At 46.0% G+C, this 20,176-nt stretch overlaps 1 protein-coding gene across 5 annotated transcripts in view; it reads left to right on the forward strand.

The window, feature by feature from the left end:
• Nucleotides 1–20,176, forward strand: part of LPCAT2 (lysophosphatidylcholine acyltransferase 2) — a 322,785-nt gene that overhangs the window by 129,838 nt on the left and 172,771 nt on the right. For all 5 annotated transcript variants that reach the window (XM_077458072.1, XM_077458053.1, XM_077458081.1 and 2 more), the window contains exon 5: nt 5,465–5,577. In XM_077458072.1, the coding sequence (XP_077314198.1) occupies nt 5,465–5,577 (113 nt within the window). The remainder of the gene's footprint in view (nt 1–5,464; nt 5,578–20,176) is intronic.

Here is a 20,176-nt window from a genome sequence, read left to right on the forward strand (position 1 = left end):
GACCAGGCATCCTCAAGCTCAGCAGGGGAGCTGGGCAACCTCACAGGTGATAGTTGCAGTAGTGGAAACAGTTACAAGCACTGATCTCCCTTTCTGACAGCCGCTTCTCCTCCTCTACCACCTGTAGCTGTCAGATGCTTTATTAAAAGCTATACAGGGAGATTGGCGCTTTCAACTGCCCCCACCACTGCACTGATCATCCCCGACTGTGCCCTGTGTCCTCCCTCTCTCCAGGTCCCCGGGTCCCCGTGTCCTCCTCTGTCTCCTCTCTGCTTATCCTAAATCTGCCAGAATGGAGAGCAGAGGAAGGAGACGGTAAACTTGTAATTTATCGGCTCCTTTCTTTTATGAATTAATGTAATCGGTGAACGGGCAGACGAGCAGAGAGGACATCATCTCTCTCCACTCTTCCACCCTCACAGCTGAGACTTCAATGTGGGAGCAATGTGTGGCGAGGAGCAGAGAGATGACATCATCTCTCACTGCCTGCCACACATCAGCACTCTTCTGCCCTCACAGCACGGGCCTTTTAAATGTCAGAGATACGGCGGGGAGCAGAGAGATTACATCATCTCTCACTGCCTGCCCTGCATCTTTGCCCTCCTGCCTTCATTAAATGGGCCAGTGCTGCCAGCCTGCCGCCAATGCAGCTAGAATGAACATTTGGTGGCACTGGCTGGCATGGCAAGTGACAATCTGCAAATGGTGGCAAGTGCTGTGGCAAGTGACATGGCAAGTGACAATCTACAAATGGGGGCAGGTGATGTGGCAAGTGACACGCCCAGGGCTCCCACTGATTCTGCATTATAATGAGTTGAACCACTACATTATTATATATTAAAATATAACAATAGAAACAATGCACTTCGATCACCCTGACATCATATCAACCATGCTGCCATGATGATTGAAACGCCAACACCAGCCTTCCATTGCCCGTGAAAAATTGCTTACCACCGGCGTGCAGTATCATCATCATTGCCACCATGTGCATAGTCCTGAAACAGCTTTTCTGTATCCTTGACATCCCCCCCCACCCACCATTATATATTTTAATAGGCAATATAATTTTTTGATCGTATTACATGTATGTACAAAGGCTCTATGCTTATTTTATTTGAGCAAACTGATTTTTTAATTTGCAATACACCACAATTTGCCTTTTTTTCATCATTCTAGTTAATGTCCACTGACTTCTATAAAATGGCGCCCGATCCATGCTGATCCTATTGGGACATAGACATAATGCCCACCATATGTGCTCCTACTTTTGGCTACAAGAAAATGGCTGCTCATTCATTGTAATCCCAATAGGTATTTAAGGACATTGAGTCTGCCTACAGTAATCCCCTGATGAAGTGATGTGACAGTGATGTAGCGCATGCGGTGCGTGAGTGGAGTCAGAAGCAGACCAGGAGTGAGGCACGCAGAAGTGCATCCCGGTATCCACTCGTGTTTTTATTACTCTTTACAAATCATTTTATTGTGAGTGTTACTCATTCTTCAACCCCTTCCTGCCCGCACTATAGCTGAAAGACAGCTACAGCGCAGGCCTTAATTGTCAGGAAGGCATCCATATACATCCTCCTATCCTTGAGCGGCCTATGTGCCCCCTGCGGGGTGCGGGTGGCATGCTCTGATCAGCAAGTCAAAGAGATTTGGCTGATCATAGATCACAGTAATGGGATGATCCTGACTCCTTATCACATGAATAGCTGTCAGCCAATGAAAGCTGATCACATGATGTAAACAGAAACGATAATCGGCTAGTTTTCTCTCTTGTTTATTGATGGACACAGCTTCTTTAATTCTTGACCTTTATCACGCCACCTTCAGGAGAGGACTAGGCAGAACATATAACACATGTAAAAACAGCAAGACTGCATAGCACTGCCCAGGAGGCGGTCCCACTGGCTATAACCCCTACTTCCTGCAGCTCAGTTTTTTTTCTGCCTAATGTAGGAGAAGAACATGGCTCCCTGAGGGGACCATTGGTCCTGGGAATTTTTTCTTTTTTTTTTTCTGCAATTTTGATCCTGTGATATACAATCAACAGCCAGGCTGGGTGACAGGCTGGATAATATAGATCCTTGTAGTCTCCCCAGCCTGGCCATCGAGCATGAGCAGACCCTAGCTACTCACTGGGTCGGCCACAACAGGCCCCTTCTGCTCCAGGGGTGGCCAGTGAGCTATATGCTCTGGGGCACACACCTGACCGGACTACTGCTGTCCTTGTCAGTGTGCCGTGGTCGACAGCCACCCCATACTGCTCAAGTGATGGGTCTGTGGTGGAATGCATCCAGCAATCCCGACATGAGGGGTAAGTACGGCTCCCCCTGACTCGGCAGGATGAAGCAGCTGGGCATTCCCTGGGAGGTTGACTAGGGGGTCTCTCACTCTCCCTTTCCTCTCTTTCTATCCCTTATTCCCTGCTGGGGCTGCTGTGTGACTGGGCATGAGGTGCGGTTTATGTACCTGGCCGAAGGTCCTCCAGGGGGGATCTGGGCCTTAGAGGGGGGGGGGGGGCTGCACTGCCTGTCAGGGTCCGCTCTTTCTTTCCCTGCTTTTTTCCTTCACAATGAGGTACTCAGGCTGTTTGCCGTGAGAGGAGGCCACCGCGCAGACCGTGGCCATTTTCCTGTAGCCTTATGCAGTGTATTTGCTGTCAGCCATTTTCTAGAAGGTTTGGCGGCCATTTTCTTGGTTATATTTTTGCTAGGACGGCTGGCGGCCATTATCTTTATACTTCCGAACAGTGTGGTTTTTACTCTGAGCACATTGTGACTGACACAGGGCAGAGCGGACGGTGGCAGCACAGCACAGCGCAGTACTCATCAGGGTGGTGAGTCCTGCGGTGGGGCCGCTCAGTCTGTGAGCAGATAGGAGGGTGGGATTTTGTATACCTTGCCTTAAGTCCCTTAAGTTGTGGCAAGCGAATGAGGGTCAGCATGGCGTCAGAAGCTGGAGCTTCTTTCTCAGACATCCCTGCTATTGCAACCGGCTCAAATGCCCAAAATGCAGCGCCTATAGATGCTTTGTCGGCGGTCCTGGAGACCTTTGTTGCCAGGGTGTAAGCGGCATGCAGGCGCAAGGGGGGTAAAAAATGCTCCCTGCCCCCCTGTTTTCTGGGGAGAGCTCTGATTCAGACTTGGGCCGTGGTGACTGTTCAGAGGATGTGGTCCAGGACCGTTCGGGCAGTGAGAATGACTCTGTCTGGGTTAGTGCAGGAAAAGCGCTAGTAGGAGCACTTATCACAGCGGTGTGGGATACCCTGAAGATACAGGATGCAGCATGACCTTCTGCTGAGGTGGCAGTCCCTTTTGGATCCTGCAAACTGCCCCGTGCACCTAAGGTGTTTCCGTATTTGTCTTATTTTGATAAGTTCATCTACAAGGAATGGGGAAGCCCGCAACGGGCCTTTTCAGTCCCAAGAAGAATGGCAGTGCGTTACATTATTTCAGGAGGCTCTCCTCAAAGGGGTGAATCTCCTCTGGTCGTTGACCCCCCGGTATCCAGGTTAAATAAAGTAACCACAATTCCAGTAGAAGGGACTCCTTCGTTCAAGGACCCTGCTGACAGGAGGGCCGAGGGGTGGGGTCAGTGTTATGGCCTGTGCTGGCCACGGCCTTGGTGTCACAGATGCTTACTGAATGGGCAAAATTGTTGCACCGTGAATTGGAGAAGCAACAGACTTCCCTGGTCTGTGTAGAACTGGCAGATCAGTTGGTGCATGGCCTTAAGTATGTCTGTGATGCGGCCCTGAATACGGTCCCCCTGCTCTCTAGAGCATCAGTATCAGCAGGGGTGCTACGGCGCCTGATTTGGCTGAAATGCTGATCTGCAGACTAGGCATCTAAAAAAAAAAAAGCACTGGCGGATCTGTCCTTCCAAGGTGAGAGGCTATTTGGAGCTTCGCTGGATGACATTATTAAAAATTTAATTTGGGAAAGCATGACCACGCAGTTGACATTCAAAGTGCAACAGCGCTGAAAATTGGCCTGGGCAGGAAGGGGGTATAAGTGCCCATAGGCAAATGGTTAATAAAGCACATTGTTAGCAATGAAGTACAATATGAAAGGCTGTCTTGGATTTTACCAAACATGAGCATAATACTGCATGATAGGCGGAAGTGTTAAAGGAGCCTGACTGTATTCACATTGGAACCTGGGAGAGAAACAAGGAGTGCCCCTAGTGGATCTTGGATGACCTGATGTTACCCTGGTGGCCTGAGATAGTAATGCGTCTAATACATCTCACTGGAGGTGCAGGTTCTGTGAGCACCGAGGTGGTACAAATTGGTTATTGTTAAAGGCACAACAGCAATAGACCTGGTTTGGATTTTCATTCTAACAAAGACATTTATTCACTATCATTGTCCATTTTGCAGGTTATTGAAAAGACTGTTTTACACTTTTATTTTATTTTTTTACTTTCATTTCGGCACCTATGATTGGGATGCCACTGTTTATATTAAGCTAATGGTTGCAGATGTTTAGAGCTCTATATTTATTCACAATCTCTCTGGTTCAGTACTTCAGTATTTTATCATTTCATGTCGCATTCATATTTTGTTACTAAATATTCATATTAGAACTTAATTTATTAAAGCGGTAGTAAACCCGCAATTATTATTTTTTTTTTTTAACACCTGCAAAGCAAAAGGCATAATGAGCTAGTATGCACCGCATACTAGCTCATTATGAAATACTTACCTTAGAACGAGGCCCCGACATCTGGCACGATCCACGCCGAGGGAGCTGACATGCTCCCTCTGCGTTTCTTCCGGGTATCGCGTCTCCGGCGCTGTGAGTGGCCGGAGCCGCGATATCGTCACTCCTGCGCATGCGCGCGGGAGATTTCATTCCGGCCGGCCGGCCACTGCCGGATTTTCAGGCCGAGAATCCCCTTGTGCGCATGCGCCGCTGCAGTCAGCGGCGCATACCGAGGGGAATATCTCCTAAACCGTACAGGTTTAGGAGATATTTTTTTTACCTGCAGGTAAGCCTTATTATAGGCTTTCCTGTAGGTAAAAGTTAAAAAATTGAGTATACAACCACTTTAAGTTGAGTTGGAACAGCGCAGCATCACTGATTATTTTCTGTGCACTTCAATTTGTGGGAACACAAATGGATGCCGCAATCACGTTTTTTTTACACATTTTGTTCACTATACTCTGCCATCCACTGGCTGAAGAATATATCTCTACTGAATACTGATATTGATGTGGTTGTCGCATAAAATACAAATGAACAATGTATTCTAATAATTTATTAAATTGAGAAGGTTACTGTAATAAAGTTTCTTCACCCTTTCTTACATTCAACTAATCTTATATTACAATAACAATACTAACTAACAGGCACTCAGTTGCCTAGCAGCTCCTGTTAGAATGAAGAAGTGATGTTGTTACCCTAGACTTCAGTTTCTGGAGTAGTACATTTATCAAATTTATCTTGTGTTGTAGGTATCTTACATTCCCTTCAGCCTATAATGGTGTCACGAACAGATCCTGATTCCAGAAAAAACACAATCAATGAAATAACAAAACGTGCAACATCGCAAGGAGAGTGGCCACAGGTTTGAAGTTCTTTTCTATGGCATGTATTACAGATAAATTAGAATTGACTGGTCAACGATGTGCAACTTACTGTAATCACATATTATGCCCAAACAGCTGCCCTTTATTACACACTTGTTCAGAGTTATTTAATTATATGCACTAGGGACATTCAGTATAACAGTACATCACCCAAGCACCCCACCCTTGACAAAAACTTAACAGAAGGTGTGACTTCGACCCTATACCCTGATCTATCTTGCCAAGCTTTCTGTGTACTCCTCTTCTTGCACCCAACCAAACAGGTCTACACTCACTTCTCTCACCCTCGTAGACTTGTCATTAACGTTCCTCACCCACACCTTTCCTTTTTTTCTATTCTATCTTCTCTACTTCTACTTGATGCTCATTACACTGCAAACTCCAACCTTGTTCTACATGATCTTTGTTCCATGGGTACGTTTATTGACCCACCGTGGTGGCAGTATGTATTGCTATATGCAGCCTCACCTTACAACTCATACAACCGCCTACCCATGCAGATTGCTTCCTCTCAAATACTGAAGTAGGCCCTTGTATGTCAGGTTTAAATGTTCCTTGTAAAGCTATGCATTTATGTTTTAATAATATTTGCTAACACTATTTTGCTCTGGTCACAGTGTGTTAAATTGTAAACGATGAACCAATTGCTTACTGGGCACTTAAACCCCCCTCCTGTCTAGACGATTTTTCAGCTTTCAGCTCTGTGACGCTTTTAATGACAATTGCGCGGTCATACAACACAATTTTTTCCCCACAAATGGAGCTTTCTTTTGGTGGTATTTTGATCACCTCTACGGTTTTTATTTCTTGTTAAAATAAATGTAAAAAGACTGAATTTTAATATATATATATATATATATATATATATATTTTTTTTAATATTTTGTTATAAAAGTTTAAAATAGGTAATTTTTCTCCTTCTTTGATGTACGCTGATGAGGCTGCACTGATGGGCACCGTTGGGTTGCAATAATTGGCACTAATGGGCACCGATAAGGCGGCACTGGGAGGTGACACTGTGAGAGGTGGCACTGATGGGTACCACTGAAGGGCATTGATAGGTGGCACTGAGAAGTGGCACTAATAGGTAGCACTGATAGCTGGCAATGATGGGCACTGATGGGTAGCAGTGATGGGCACTGATGGGGGACAATAATAGGCAATGATTGGCACTGGTAAGTTAAATTGATAGACAAAACTGCTAGGTGGCACTGATGAGGCACTGATTGGCCCCACTGGTAAGTATTGATAGATGGCACTGATGGGCATTGATAGGTGTCGCTGGGCACTGGCAGTTGGCACTGGTAGGGAGTAATAATTGGCACAGATGAGGGTACTGATTGGCATCCTCTTCAGGACCGATGTCCCTTGCACATAAGCCAATGATTTGCTGTTTTTTCTCCTCACGCTGTCAGCGTGAGGAGAAGAAAAAAAACGATTACAGAGCTTTTGTTTACACACGTAATCGGCTGTCATTGACTGAAAGCTGATCACGTGGTAAGGGGCCAGGACCGGCCCCTTACTTGGATCTGTGATTACCTGAGTCTCTGTGACTCAGTGATCACAGCTCACGCTGATTAATCGTTAAAAAAATCGCAATCTCGATTCAGGCCCCCCTCACGATCTTAATCCATAATTTCCATGAGTTATGTAAATGCAGAGCCGTTCTCTGCTTGAAGCTGTCAAAGAAAAAAAAAGCTGTTTATCACAACATTGCTCAGCGCTGAGAGACAATGCATTATTTGGTTCTTTTAGATCAAATGGGTGAACTTCGGTCTGTAAATGAGGGCAGTTGAAAAACTTAGACTAAACCTTTTTCTGACGTTTGTTGCTTACAAGTTAAAATCTGTATTTTTTACTAGAAAATTACTTAGAACCTCCACACATTATATATATTTTTTAAGCAGATACCCTAGGGAGTAAAATGGCGGTCATTGCAATATTTTATGTCACACTGTATTTGCACTGTGGTCTTGCAAAGTACTTTTTTTGGGAAAAAATATACTTCAAAATTAATTAAAAAAAAAATTTAACTGTAAAGTTAGCCCAATTTTTTGTATAATGTGAAAGACAATGTTACTCCGATAATCATGATCTTTAGTCTAAGCAAAAAATTGTGATTCTCATTTTATCCAGAATCACGCAGCTCTACGGTATGTAAAAAAAATTGTGGCAAAAAAATCACAACTTCAAAACATTCTCTATGCATCTTGCTAAATATCTTGGATTGTCTACTTTCCATTTGGGGATATTTTGTCCTGGCGTCAACAAATGAGATAGGCCTTCAGTGCATCAGGATTAGGAATGAGCTTGGTGTTCGAGTCGAACGCATGTTCGACTCGAACACCGGCTGTTTGCCCGTTCGGCGAAGCCAGAACTCTGTGAGCCATCCCAGTGCATTGCTGGCTCGTGATTGGACTGTGACCCCGCATGCTTGGCCAATCACAGCGCCGGCAGCAAGGAGAGCCATGATTGGCCACAGGCAGGATGCCTGTGGCCAATTATAGCTCAGGCTCTGTAGTACATGCCCCACACTATATATGTGTGTAATGTTCTGGCGTCTGCAGGAGTTAGTGGATGTTTTGTGTGTGTGTGCCTTCACCGCACAATCCATCTGCATCTACCGTTCATTGCTGTTCTGAGTGTTCTCTAATTGAACCATCTGCAGTAGTTAGTGAGCAACTGGGTGTTATCTGTGTGCCAGCACTGCAGAATACACCTGTATCTAGCCATTGTTGCTGTTCTATAATGGAGCCATCTGCAGTAGTTAGTGGGCAACTGGGTGTTGTCTGTGTGCCAGCACTGCAGAATACACCTGTATCTACCCATTGTTGCTGTTCTCTAATTGAGCCATCTGCAGGAGTTTGTGGGCAACTGGGTGTTGTCTGTGTGCCAGCACCACAGAATACACCTGTATCTACCCATTGTTGCTGTTCTCTAATTGAGCCATCTGCAGTAGTTAGTGGGCAACTGGGTGTTGTCTGTGTGCCAGCACCGCAGAATACACCTGTATCTACCCATTGTTGCTGTTCTCTAATTGAGCCATCTGCAGGAGTTTGTGGGCAACTGGGTGTTGTCTGTGTGCCGGCACCACAGAATACACCTGTATCTACCCATTGTTGCTGTTCTCTAATTGAGCCATCTGCAGGAGTTAGTGGGCAACTGGGTGTTGTCTGTGTGCCAGCACTGCAGAATTCACCTGTATCTACCCATTGTTGCTGTTCTCTAATTGAGCCATCTTCAGTAGTTAGTGGGCAACTGGGTGTTGTCTGTGTGCCAGCACCGCAGAATACACCTGTATCTACCCATTGTTGCTGTTCTCTAATCAGCCATCTGCAGGATTTAGTTTGACTGCCTCCAGCGCAGTATACACCTGTAGCTACCTATATTGCTCTTCTCTAATTGAGCCATCTGCAGGAGTTAGTTGGTGTTGTGTGCCTCCTGCACAGCACAGTACACACCTATATCTACCCTTTATTGCTGGTGTTCTATAATAAAGGCATCTGCAGGAGTTAGTGGGTGTTTTGTGCCTCCAGCACAATATACACTACCCAATTGCTGGTTTTCCCATCTCCCTGCAGGCCATTACCATGTCTGGAAGGCCAACAAGGAGAGGCAGACAGGCACGAGCCAATAAAAGAGGGCAAGCAGGCTCTGTGTCTAGAGACAACAGTGCTGGTTGTGGACACTGTGCATCGTCATCAGCACGTGGCCATGGGACACGCTTGTCCTTATTTTCAGCAGCTGGACGTGTTGAGCCGCATCATGCCGAAGACTTGGTAGAGTGGATGACCAAGCCCTCTTCATCCTCCTCATCTTCTCTCACCCAGGCTCAGGGTACTGACAAAGCAGCTGCCAACGCATCCTCTTCCCTCATCTCAATGTCATCATCAGTGACTCCTTCCCTAGACCCACCATGTCCTCCTGAGGAGTCTCCTGAACTCTTTGAGCACAGTGTTGGGTACATGCTCCAGGAGGATGCCCAGTGTTTTGTAGGCTCTGATGATGATACTCAGAGGAAGGCAGTAGCGTGAGCACAGAGAGAGGGGATGCTCAAGAAGGACAGCAATCTAGCAGTCATGTTCCACAAGCTGCAGCATACTGCCAGGTTTGCTCCAGTGATGGAGAGGTAGGGGGTGATGAGGGCACTGACTCCACGTGGGTGCCTGGTAGGAGAGAGGAGGAGGAGGCACATTTCCAATGAGGCAGGATACCCTCTGGGGGCCAGCTTAGGGGCAGCACACCGACTGAATCACACCACAAAGCTCCGGCCTGTGCAGGGCGCTGCCTCTGTCCGTTATTCTAAAAGTTCTTTGGTGTGGGCCTTTTTTGAGACCAGTGCATCAGATCGCACCGCTGCTATTTGCAACATATGTCTCAAGCGTATCTCGCGTGGCCAAAACAGGGCACCACATGCTTGACCAGACATATGTTGACCTGCCATGCAGCTTGTTGGCAAGCTTACCTCAAAGAACAAAGCGGACCTCTCCTTGCTCCTTATCATCTGGGATCTCCAACTCCACTAGACCTTCAGTCCTCTCTGAAACCTTTGCTCAAAGGAATGAAGATGTAGAATTAGGTGTGTCACAGCCAAGTGCTTGCGGGCACACTGCTAGTAGTACACCCATGTCCGATTGTAGCAGGCAAATTTCCCTGCCCTAGCTGCTGGACCGTAGAAAGAAGTTCACTCCCAGCCATCCACATGCCCAGCGGTTGAATGCTAGCTTGGCTAAATTGCTAGCACTTCAACTGCTGCCTTTTCGGTTGGTAGACTCGGCCCCCTTCCGTGAGTTTGTGCAATGTGCAGTTCCTCAGTGGCAGGTCCCTAAACGCCACTTTTCTCACCGAAGGCGATTCTGGCTCTCTACCGGCATGTGGAAGGCAATGTCCTTGCCTCGCTGGACAGGGCGGTCAGCGGTAAGGTGCATATTACCGCTGATTCATGGTCCAGCAGGCATGGACAGGGACGTTACCGGTCTTTCACGGCCCATTAGGTCACTCTTTTGGCAGCTGGGAAGGATGCAGGACAAGGTGCAGTAGTGTTGGAGGTTGTTCCACCGCCACGCCTCCAAAATGCTACTACTGGTTGTGACACACCTCTCTCCTCCACCCCCTCCTCCTCTTCTTCTTCTTCTTCCTCCATGGCCTCTTCCAGTGCTCACTCCTCGGAACCAGCGGTGCTCCGTAGACGTTCAAGGGGCTACGCAAGCATGCAGGCAAAACGATGCCATGCCGTGCTTGCGCTGGTTTGTTTGGGGGACAGGAGCCACGCTGGGGCAGATATTTTGTCAGCTCTGCAGGGGCAGGCCGAGAGGTGGTTGACGCCACGCTAGCTTAAGCCAGGTTTGGTGGTTTGCGACAATGGCAAAAACCTCCTCTCCGCCCTCCGACAGGGACAACTGACCCCTGTGCCCTGTGTGGCTCACGTCCTTAACCTGGTGGTGCAGAGGTTGTTGAGCAGGTACCCCGGGCTTACATGATGTCCTGAAGCAGGCCAGGAAAGTCTGTGTGCATTTCCACCGATCATTTAATGCCTGTGCTCTGCTGGGTGAGCTCCAAAAGGAGTTGAACCTGCCCAAGAACCGCCTTATATGTGACATGCCAGGGTCAGGGGACCTCAGTTTTTTTTCTCCCCACGCCAGTGGGGCATGATCGGGGATGCATGCACTGTCCTGTCACCGTTTTGAGGAGGCCACAAGGATGGTGAGCAGTGACAGTGCATGCATCAGTGACTCTGTACCTCTTGTTCACCTGTTGGAACATACGCTGCGTGGAATAATGGACAGGGCACTTGAGGCAGAACAGAGGCAGGAAGAGGAGGACTTCCTTGCCTCTCAAGGCCCCCTTTTTCCAGACAGTGTTCCTGCTGTCCCACCCATCACACAGGAAGAGGACAAGGAAGAGGAAGAGACTTGTACGTGGCTGGGAGGAGGTAGCTGCGGATCATGTTGTCCTTAGTGACCCAGAGGACTCCGGACCGAATGCCTCAGCTAACCTATGTTGCATGGCCTCCCTGATCCTGCAAAGCCTGCGGAAGGATCCTCGTATTTTTCAGATCAAGGAGAGGGACCATTACTGGCTGGCCACTCTCCTCGATCCACGGTACAAGGGTAAGGTTACAGACCTTATCTTGGCGTCGCAGAGGGAGAAGAGGATGAGACATCTCCGGGAGGCCTTGCAGAAAGGTCTGTGCAATGCGTTCGCAGAGACTGGGAGGTTACAAACTCCTGGTCCTGGACAACGTGTTGCTGAGGCATCGGTCAGAAGGAGCGGTGGAGAAGGTGGCCGTCTGACCAATGCGTTCAGACAATTTTTTAGTCCGCAGCCCCCAGGTATGATTGGTTCCAGCAACCATCGCCAGCCTCTGATTTACATGGTGCAGGGATACCTAGGGGCAAGGTCAGACTTGGACACCTTTCCCGCCAAAAATCCTCTGGCTTCCTGGGTCTTGAGGATGGATCACTGGCCAGAGCTTGCACAGTATGCAATTGAGCTACTGGCCTGTCCTGCATCCAGCATTCTTTCGGAAAGCACCTTCAGTGCTGCTGGTGGCTTTGTAACCGATCACGGGGTGCGCCTGTCCACCAACTCGGTTGATCGACTGACCTTCATAAAGATGAATCAGTCTTGGATCACCACCTGCTACCAAGCACCTGAAGCTGATGTAACCGAATAATTTTTTTTGAAATATCACATCCCTTCAAGACTGCCTATGCTGAGTGACTGTCCTGTTATGTTGACTGTCTATCCTCTTCCTCCACCGCTGATATCTTGGAAGAACATTTTTGGTTCTGGGTGATGCCACCAGCCCAATTTTTCAGCCCCTGTTTAACAGGGACATGTAATAAAATTTTTGATGCAATGCTTTGCAGCAGGTCTCATTCCTGCACTCCAACTAGAGTAGCAGGTTGCAGTGTTGTGGCATCAGCAAGCAATACCTAATGCCCAATTTTTCAGCCCCTGTTTAACAGGGGCATGTAATTACAATTCTTGATCTAATATTTCACAGCAGGGCCCGTTCCTGCACCCACCGAGAGTACCTGTGAGGACTTAGTGTTGTGGCACCAAAACCACTACCACCACCACAACCACAACCACCAAAGGCCCAATTTTTCTACCACTTTTCAACAATGGCATGTAATTACAATTCTTGATATAGTAGTTCACAGCAGGACACTCCAGCGCCCACCAAGAGTCACTTTGAGGGCTTAGGCCGCGTACACACGCGGGGACTGTTCGCTCAACTTTGTTCGTCAAACAGTTTCAGCGGACAGTCCGCTCAAAATTAGCATGGACGGACTTGCCCACACACGACGAACGAACAGTCCGCTGAAGCCGTGCGCGATGACGTGAACGGCACGTACGACGGGACGAAAAATACGACGTCCTATACACTGCAATGCAAACTTTGGCGTGTAAATCCTTTCTGAGCATGCGCGGAACTTAGTTTGACGAACAAGCCTACACACGGAGGGGACTGTTCGCTGAAACAGAGTTTCAGCGGACAGTTTTTCGGAATTTCCGAAAAACTTTGTTCAGCAGACTGTCCGCTGAAACTGTCCGCTGAAAGCCCACACACGAGCGGACTGTCCGCCGAAACACTGTTCAGCGGACAAAGTTGAGCGAACAGTCCCCGCGTGTGTACGCGGCCTTACAGTGTTGTGGCAACACCAACACCTTGTTCCGCCATTTCTGCTGAGCATATAGGGCAGGCCCCTACTTTCAAACATCCAACTTACAAACGTCTCCTACTTGCAAACGGAAGGAGACAACAGGAAGTGAGATGAAAAAAGACGGACGGCAAAACAAATTATACAGGGGTGATAACCCTTCCCTATGTTTTCCAAAAAGCTTAAAAATTGATTTTTTGACTGGAGCTACACTTTAAAAATGTACCAGTTAAAAATTACAAACAGATTCTACTTAACACAACAAACCTACACAGCCCCTGTCTTGTTTGCACCGCCTGTATACTGCTGTTCTGAGTGTATAGAGCCTGGGGGGCCCACACCTTTTCTTTTTTTAATATGGGTACGGGGTTCCCCTTAATATCCGTACAAGACACAAAGGGGCTGGTAATGGGCAGGGGGGCTACCTATGCCATTTTTCTCAATGATTTTCATACATATTGCCGGAACCAGATATTACATTAAAACCGCAAGCAGTTTTAAATGACTTTTTTTCCGTTAAATGTCATTTTGTGCAGGGACTGTTCTAAACACGGGAAACACGTGCCACTTCACAGGCATACTATAGACATGCCCCAGGCACGATATTTAAAGGAATATTTCACTTTTTTTTCACTTTAATCGTCATTAAAATCAGTGCTCCTGAAAAAACTTCAGTTTTTAAAAACAATTGGCATTTACCCATGTCCCCTGGGGCAGAAGCCAGGTCCCCAAACCCTTTTTAGGACAATATCTTGCATATTAGCCATTAAAATTAGCACTTTTTATTTTGAACGTTCGAAGTTCGCACGAATTTGCAGTCCGTTCGAAAGTTCTGGTGCGAACCGAACCAGGGGGTGTTCGGCTCATCCCTAATCAGGATTTATGAATTTTCAGATATGCACTGTGTACACAATTATTAGGTGAGTTGTATTTGAGGATTAATTTATGAACAACTACAGTTCTCTCGGTCAATCCAAAATGTTTATAAACCTCAAACCTGAATATTTAAGAAAGTGAAAATGAGATTCTGGTTTTCTTGGATAATATCTGTGTGCACAATTATTGGGAAACTAATAGTTTGCAGAATTATGATGCAACTAAATGAAAAACGAAAATTTTCCAATCGTATGGTTTGTTTTTTATCTGTTAAAGTGAGACTAATAAAACAAAAAGCTCAGCATTTACAAATAAACATTTCTGACAAAAAAAAAAAAAAAACGTGACCACTATAGATCCTTCTTTTTTATTTATTTTTTTATAATTTTTATTGATCAATTTTTTTCAGGAAAAACAAAGGAAGAAGACATTCAAGAATACGAGTGCTATGTTCATTACAAATAAAAAGCACTGATTATACAGTACAGGCATTTTGAAACAACCATGGCCATAGCAACCACAAATGGCATGTACTAGGTTAAAACTATAAAACTGCTACCTTGTAGCGCAAAATATCTGCGTTTTAAAAAGAAAAATATAAAAAATTATAACTTGAGGTAAAACATAAAAAGAAAAAGATCAGAAAGAAAGGAGGAGAAAGAGTGAGGGGTCATCGTAACAATTAATTTACAAACTTAAGGCGGGTCCTCCTGGAGGTGCCATTCTTCCAAAACACTGTAGTGAGTCTCCATTTTGTCCTGCATTCTGCCCCCCTTTGTTCTCAATAGGGTTTAAGTCGGGTGAGGAAGGGAGCCATGTCATTATTCTTTCATCTTTAAGCCCTTTACTGGCTACCCACCCAGTGGAGTACTTTGATGCATGCACTGCATAACTATCATGGGCTTCTTGAAAGATGCAGCCTTTTTCCTGTAGCACTGCTTGAAGAAAGTGTCTTCTAAAAACTGGCAGTAGGTTTGGGAGTAGATTTTGAGGCTATCTTCAACCTGAGAAGGCCCAACTAGCTCATGTTTAATAATACATGCCCATACCAGTGCCCCACCTACACCTTGCTGGCGTCTGAATCGAAGTGGAGCTCTGTGCTTGTTACTGATCCAGCCACAGGCCAATCTAGCTGGTCCATGAAGAATCACTATTATCTCATCAGTCCATAAAACCTTTGAAAATTCTTCAGAAAGTCTTCAGATAGTTCTTGGCCCAGTCTTGATGTTTTAACGCTGTGCGACTTTCATGTTGGATCAGTGTGAACACATATTATTACACAGGTTCTGTGGCTGATTAAGGTGGTAATTAAACTCACTTCATGCTTTATCTGCATTAGCCTCAGAACCTGTGTAATATATGTTCAGTTTTAAAGGCGTGAGATGGCAACCCTAACCTGTACACCTATCAAATTGTGACCTGTGGCTGTGTTTGTACAGCCCCTGCGTCCCCTTAGAGTAATGGGGCTCCAGCTGCATGAAGAATCTATTCATTCACGTAACAAGAGTAACTATGTGAATGAGTCCTTAAGGCTCATGTGGCTTTGGGGGATGGTAAAATCCAATTTTTGAGTTGCATTTTTACCACCTACAAACTGCTACCAGCTTTAACAGAGGCCATGGCTAGGGGTGTGCGCATGTCTCACTTTTGAGACAGACTGGAGCTGAAGATATAAACTCCTCAGTTCCTTTCTCTGTAGCCTCAGCTTCACTGTACAGTGAATAAATGGGAGGTGCTCTTTGCTACGTGGCTTCCTGTTCTGGTATAATGATTTTTTTGATATAGCAAAATGCAGAATTTCATGCAAGAACACAAACTAAAATGTACCATAGAGTATAAACTATGAACTAGTCAGTTAAGTAATTGGCAGAAATGTGTTCTTAATTTTTACTGACAGTCTACTGACTGGAATGGTACCAGCGGATTGGAGAAAAGCCAATGTAGCACCAATATTTAAAAAAGACACACAATAGTTGGCAAACTCTTGGAGGGGATAAGGGACTATATACAAGAATTCAGTAATGACAATGGCATCATTAGCAGTAATCAGCATGGATTCATGAAGAATCATTCTTGCTGAACCAATCTATTAACCTTCTATGAGGAGGTGAGTTGCCATATTGATAAAAGAAGGCCCATAGACGTGGTGTATCTGGATTTTGCTAAATCATTTGACATAGTTCCCCATAAACGTTTACTATACAAAATAAGGTCCATTGGCATAGACCATAGGGTGAATACATGGATTGAAAACTGGCTACAAGGGAAAGTTCAGAGGGTGGTGATAAATGGGGAATGATCAAGGCTGGGTAGTGGGGTCCCACAGATTTCTGTACTGACCTGGAGGATGGAGTAAACAGTTCAATCTCTGTATTTGCGGATGATACTAAGCTAAGCAGGAAAATAACTTCTCCGCAGATGTGGAAACCTTGCAAGAAGATCTGAACAAAGTAATGGGGGGGGGGGGGGGGGCGCAACTACTTGGCAAATGAGATTTAATGTTGAAAAATGTAAAATGATGGGTGGCAAAAATATGAATGCAATCTATATACTAGGGGAGAACCTCTGGGGGAATCTAGGATGGAAAGGGACCTGGGGGTCCTAGTAGATGAAAGGCTCAGCAATGCCAAACTGCTGCTAACAAGTACACAGAATATTGGCATGTATTAAAAAAAGGGATCAACTCCAGAAATAAAGCGATAATTCTCCCACTCTACAAGACTCTGGTCTGGCCGCATCTGGAGTATGCTGTCCAGTTCTGGACGCCAGTCCTCAGGAAGGATGTACTGGAAATGGAGCGAGTGCAAAGAAGAATGATGAAAGAAAGGTTGCGAGCGCTGAACTTATTCTCTCTGGAGAAGAGCAGGTTCAGATAGGATATGATTTAAATTAAAAAAAATGTACTGGCGACTCCACAATGGGGATAAAACTTTTTCACGGAAGGGAGTTTAACAAGACACGTGGCTACGCATTGAAATTAGAATAAGAGGTTTAACCATAAACTACGTAGAGGGTTCCTTACTGTGAGGCGGGGTTCCCACTGCTGCGATGTCTGAGATCGGATGTGATTCACACCACACTGCAGTGCAAACCACATGCTATCTCTGTGCGATGCAATTTCAGCCATACAGATAGTATGGGTGAATAAGCATTGCATTCGGAGCAAACTTGTACAGGACCCTTTTTTTGGACCACAGCAGAATCAGATCTATGGGAGTGGACGTTCAACTAGTGAGTCAAAAAATAGTGAAAATAGTGATATGCAAATAAACAGTGAGTAATATGTGCATAAATACTGACAAGAAGATTCATATGTGTGTGACATAAACGCATGAGAAAAATCCCATGTGCAAGTGATATACAAATTACCATAGATTTATTATCAATTTTAAACAGAGCTCCTCTGTGTGGTGCTGTATAGTCTATTCAGGAAAAATATTTTTGAAAGATGTTTCTTCTGGTGTTGACAAATATGAGGAAGTGGACTTCTGCATGCAGTAACTACAGGTGTGTATATGGGACAATAGAGGGAAGGGATACTCTTACCCTAAAGTGTGGACACACGCACTGTATGGCGGTGGGTCAAACAGGCGTCTCCAGCGGACTCCCAACCGGGACCTTTGTGGTATAATGATGTGTACCTGCGTCCACATCAGACAGGATGGATGATGGATATCTCACCCTGGGGACAACCGCTGGCCAGTATCCTCAAAGTGGATTAGGTTGACAAGAGTTTGTAGTTCTCACACTTACATCACCCCGACATCCAATCAGCAGCATAAATCATGAAATAAAATGGAAAGAAAAGGGCTTCCACATAGTGCAGATGAATCTAAGGTAAAAAAAAAATGTATTCGATATAAAAGCAAAAAACAAAAAATGAAAATGTACAGACCATCAATCACGATGCATACATGAAGTGATCACAAAATATAAAAAGAACAGTGTGGTATAAAAAGCGCAACAGGCTATAAACCCGGAATGTTTCAAACACGAGTTCTTCTACTGAGGCATAAGGCCTGCTACTGAATACCATGCTAATATAAGGAGTAGTATGCCTCAAATGTTAATCACTTATATCAGCATATCAGCTGGTGCTCACTAACACTGAGAGCTCCAATGTCCAATTGTAAGTCCTCAGTAAGCATCAGCCCCTCCTCACCATGTCATTTGTTGGTCCATTCAGAACATTGCAGCCAATCAGGGGCCGTTCTGCACGCTATAGCCAAACGGAGGCTGTTCAGAACATTGCAGCCAATTGGGGTCCGTTCGGAACACTGCAACCAAAGTCCTTTTGAGACATTTTGGCCAGAAGGGAGCCCAGGGAGTCTCAATGAACACAACCCCCGGAAGCATCTATCACTAAAGGATGGGTTTGACTTGGCATGGTGGGCTGGGACCCAGTACCTGCGACAACCCATCTGGGGGTCACATTAAAAATACATGTGGCTGTTCTAGGCAAGATGGTAACATTCGAGAGTGAGCAATGGAAGGAACGTCCCAAAGTTTTAGGCTATGTGCCATGAGGGGGCTAACAGATGGGGGACGTAATTTAGAAGGTAACCATAGGGTGGAGAGTTGAACCGGTACGCAGTTGGGTACCTCCAAAAAGGACCTGGAGGAGGATCTCAGATGTAGCATGGACCATGGTGAGTTGGGAGATTTGTGCTGCTTTTTTGCAATATTTGAACACCCAGCCCACCTCGTAGTCTGAGTGTATAGAGTAGAATGGGGGACTCTGGGGCGCTTGTATGTCTAAATGAAAGATAGAAGTCTGTTGGAGAAGTCGCAAGTTGAACGCAGGTACCCACACAGACAGGGCCTGGAAATCTTTGGGAGGACTGTCATTTTTACTGCATGAATACAACCAATCCAGGATAAGGTGGGAAATCACCATGATGCCATAAGAGCAGTGATGGTGCACAAAAGAGGGTAGAAGTTGGTGGAGAAGAGGGGCGTGTAAGAGGAAGCCGGCTTTATTCCCAAATAGTCAAAAGGAGGAGCTGGCTCAGCGATATAGAAAGGTGGATTGGAGATGTCAGGCCAGGGATTCCGGGAGAGTGATGTCCAGGGCAGTTGCTTTGCGTGGGTCGATTTGGAGTTCAGAGATAGTGGTAAAGCGGACCAGAGCGGCTTGACAAGGTGGACAAGGTGACAATTTGGTTGGTTAGAGTCAGGAGGGCACCATCTGCAAACATATTCAATTGATAGCATTTGACTGCATAAGGGATGCCATTAATGTTAGGATCTGCCCTAAGAGCAAAGGCCAACAGCTCAAGGGCAAGAATAAAGTGGAATGGGGACAAGGGGCACCCTTGCTTTGTTCCTCTGAAGAAAGGATCGAGCTCCCGAAACCCCAGCACTGTAGCATGTATCGCAGATAGTCCCACAAGAGGTGTCAAAAGCTTTATATCTATCTATTGAGCGAAAGGAGGAATCCAGGGGGGTTGCAGTAGGGTGACCAGGTGGACAACTTTCCAGACATTATTCTTTGTCTAAGGGCTGGGCACGAAGCTGACCTGGTCTCTGTGGATCAGGGAGAGCAGATACTTATTGATGCGGGAACACAAGATCTTCCTCAAGAGTTTCCCATCCTCATTCAACAGAGAGATTCAGCGGATGGCCTGGGGATCATAGGCCTCTTTGTTAGTCTTAGGTTTCATAGAGATGTGTGCCTGTAAAGAGTCTGAGGAGGGCAGTGCTCCCTGATTCATACAGTTAAAGTAGGCTGTCAGGTAGGTTAGCATTGAGGTCTGTGCGGGCTACCAAAGAGTGAGGCGGAAGGAGGAGATCACTGAAGAAATCGCATGCTAGGTCGAGAGGAAAAGGGGGGGGGGTTTGCTTTAAAGAGGCCAGAAAGCTGGCCAAGGCCACAGAGACTTTGGATCAGAAGTAAGGTCCTGGTTGGTGGCGTGAAGGTGGATGGGTTTGTGAGCTGCTGCATTGTTTCCTGGCTATCGCACATGAGTAGAATTTGTGCTTGGTCCACCGCAAGGCCTTCTCAGCCCTGTCAAAGGCCAGTAAGTCCAGT

The sequence above is a fragment of the Lithobates pipiens genome, unplaced genomic scaffold, assembly GCF_037356315.1.
Source record: "Lithobates pipiens isolate NorthernLeopardFrog02 unplaced genomic scaffold, aLitPip1_a1.2 Scaffold_10, whole genome shotgun sequence".
NCBI lineage: Eukaryota > Metazoa > Chordata > Amphibia > Anura > Ranidae > Lithobates > Lithobates pipiens.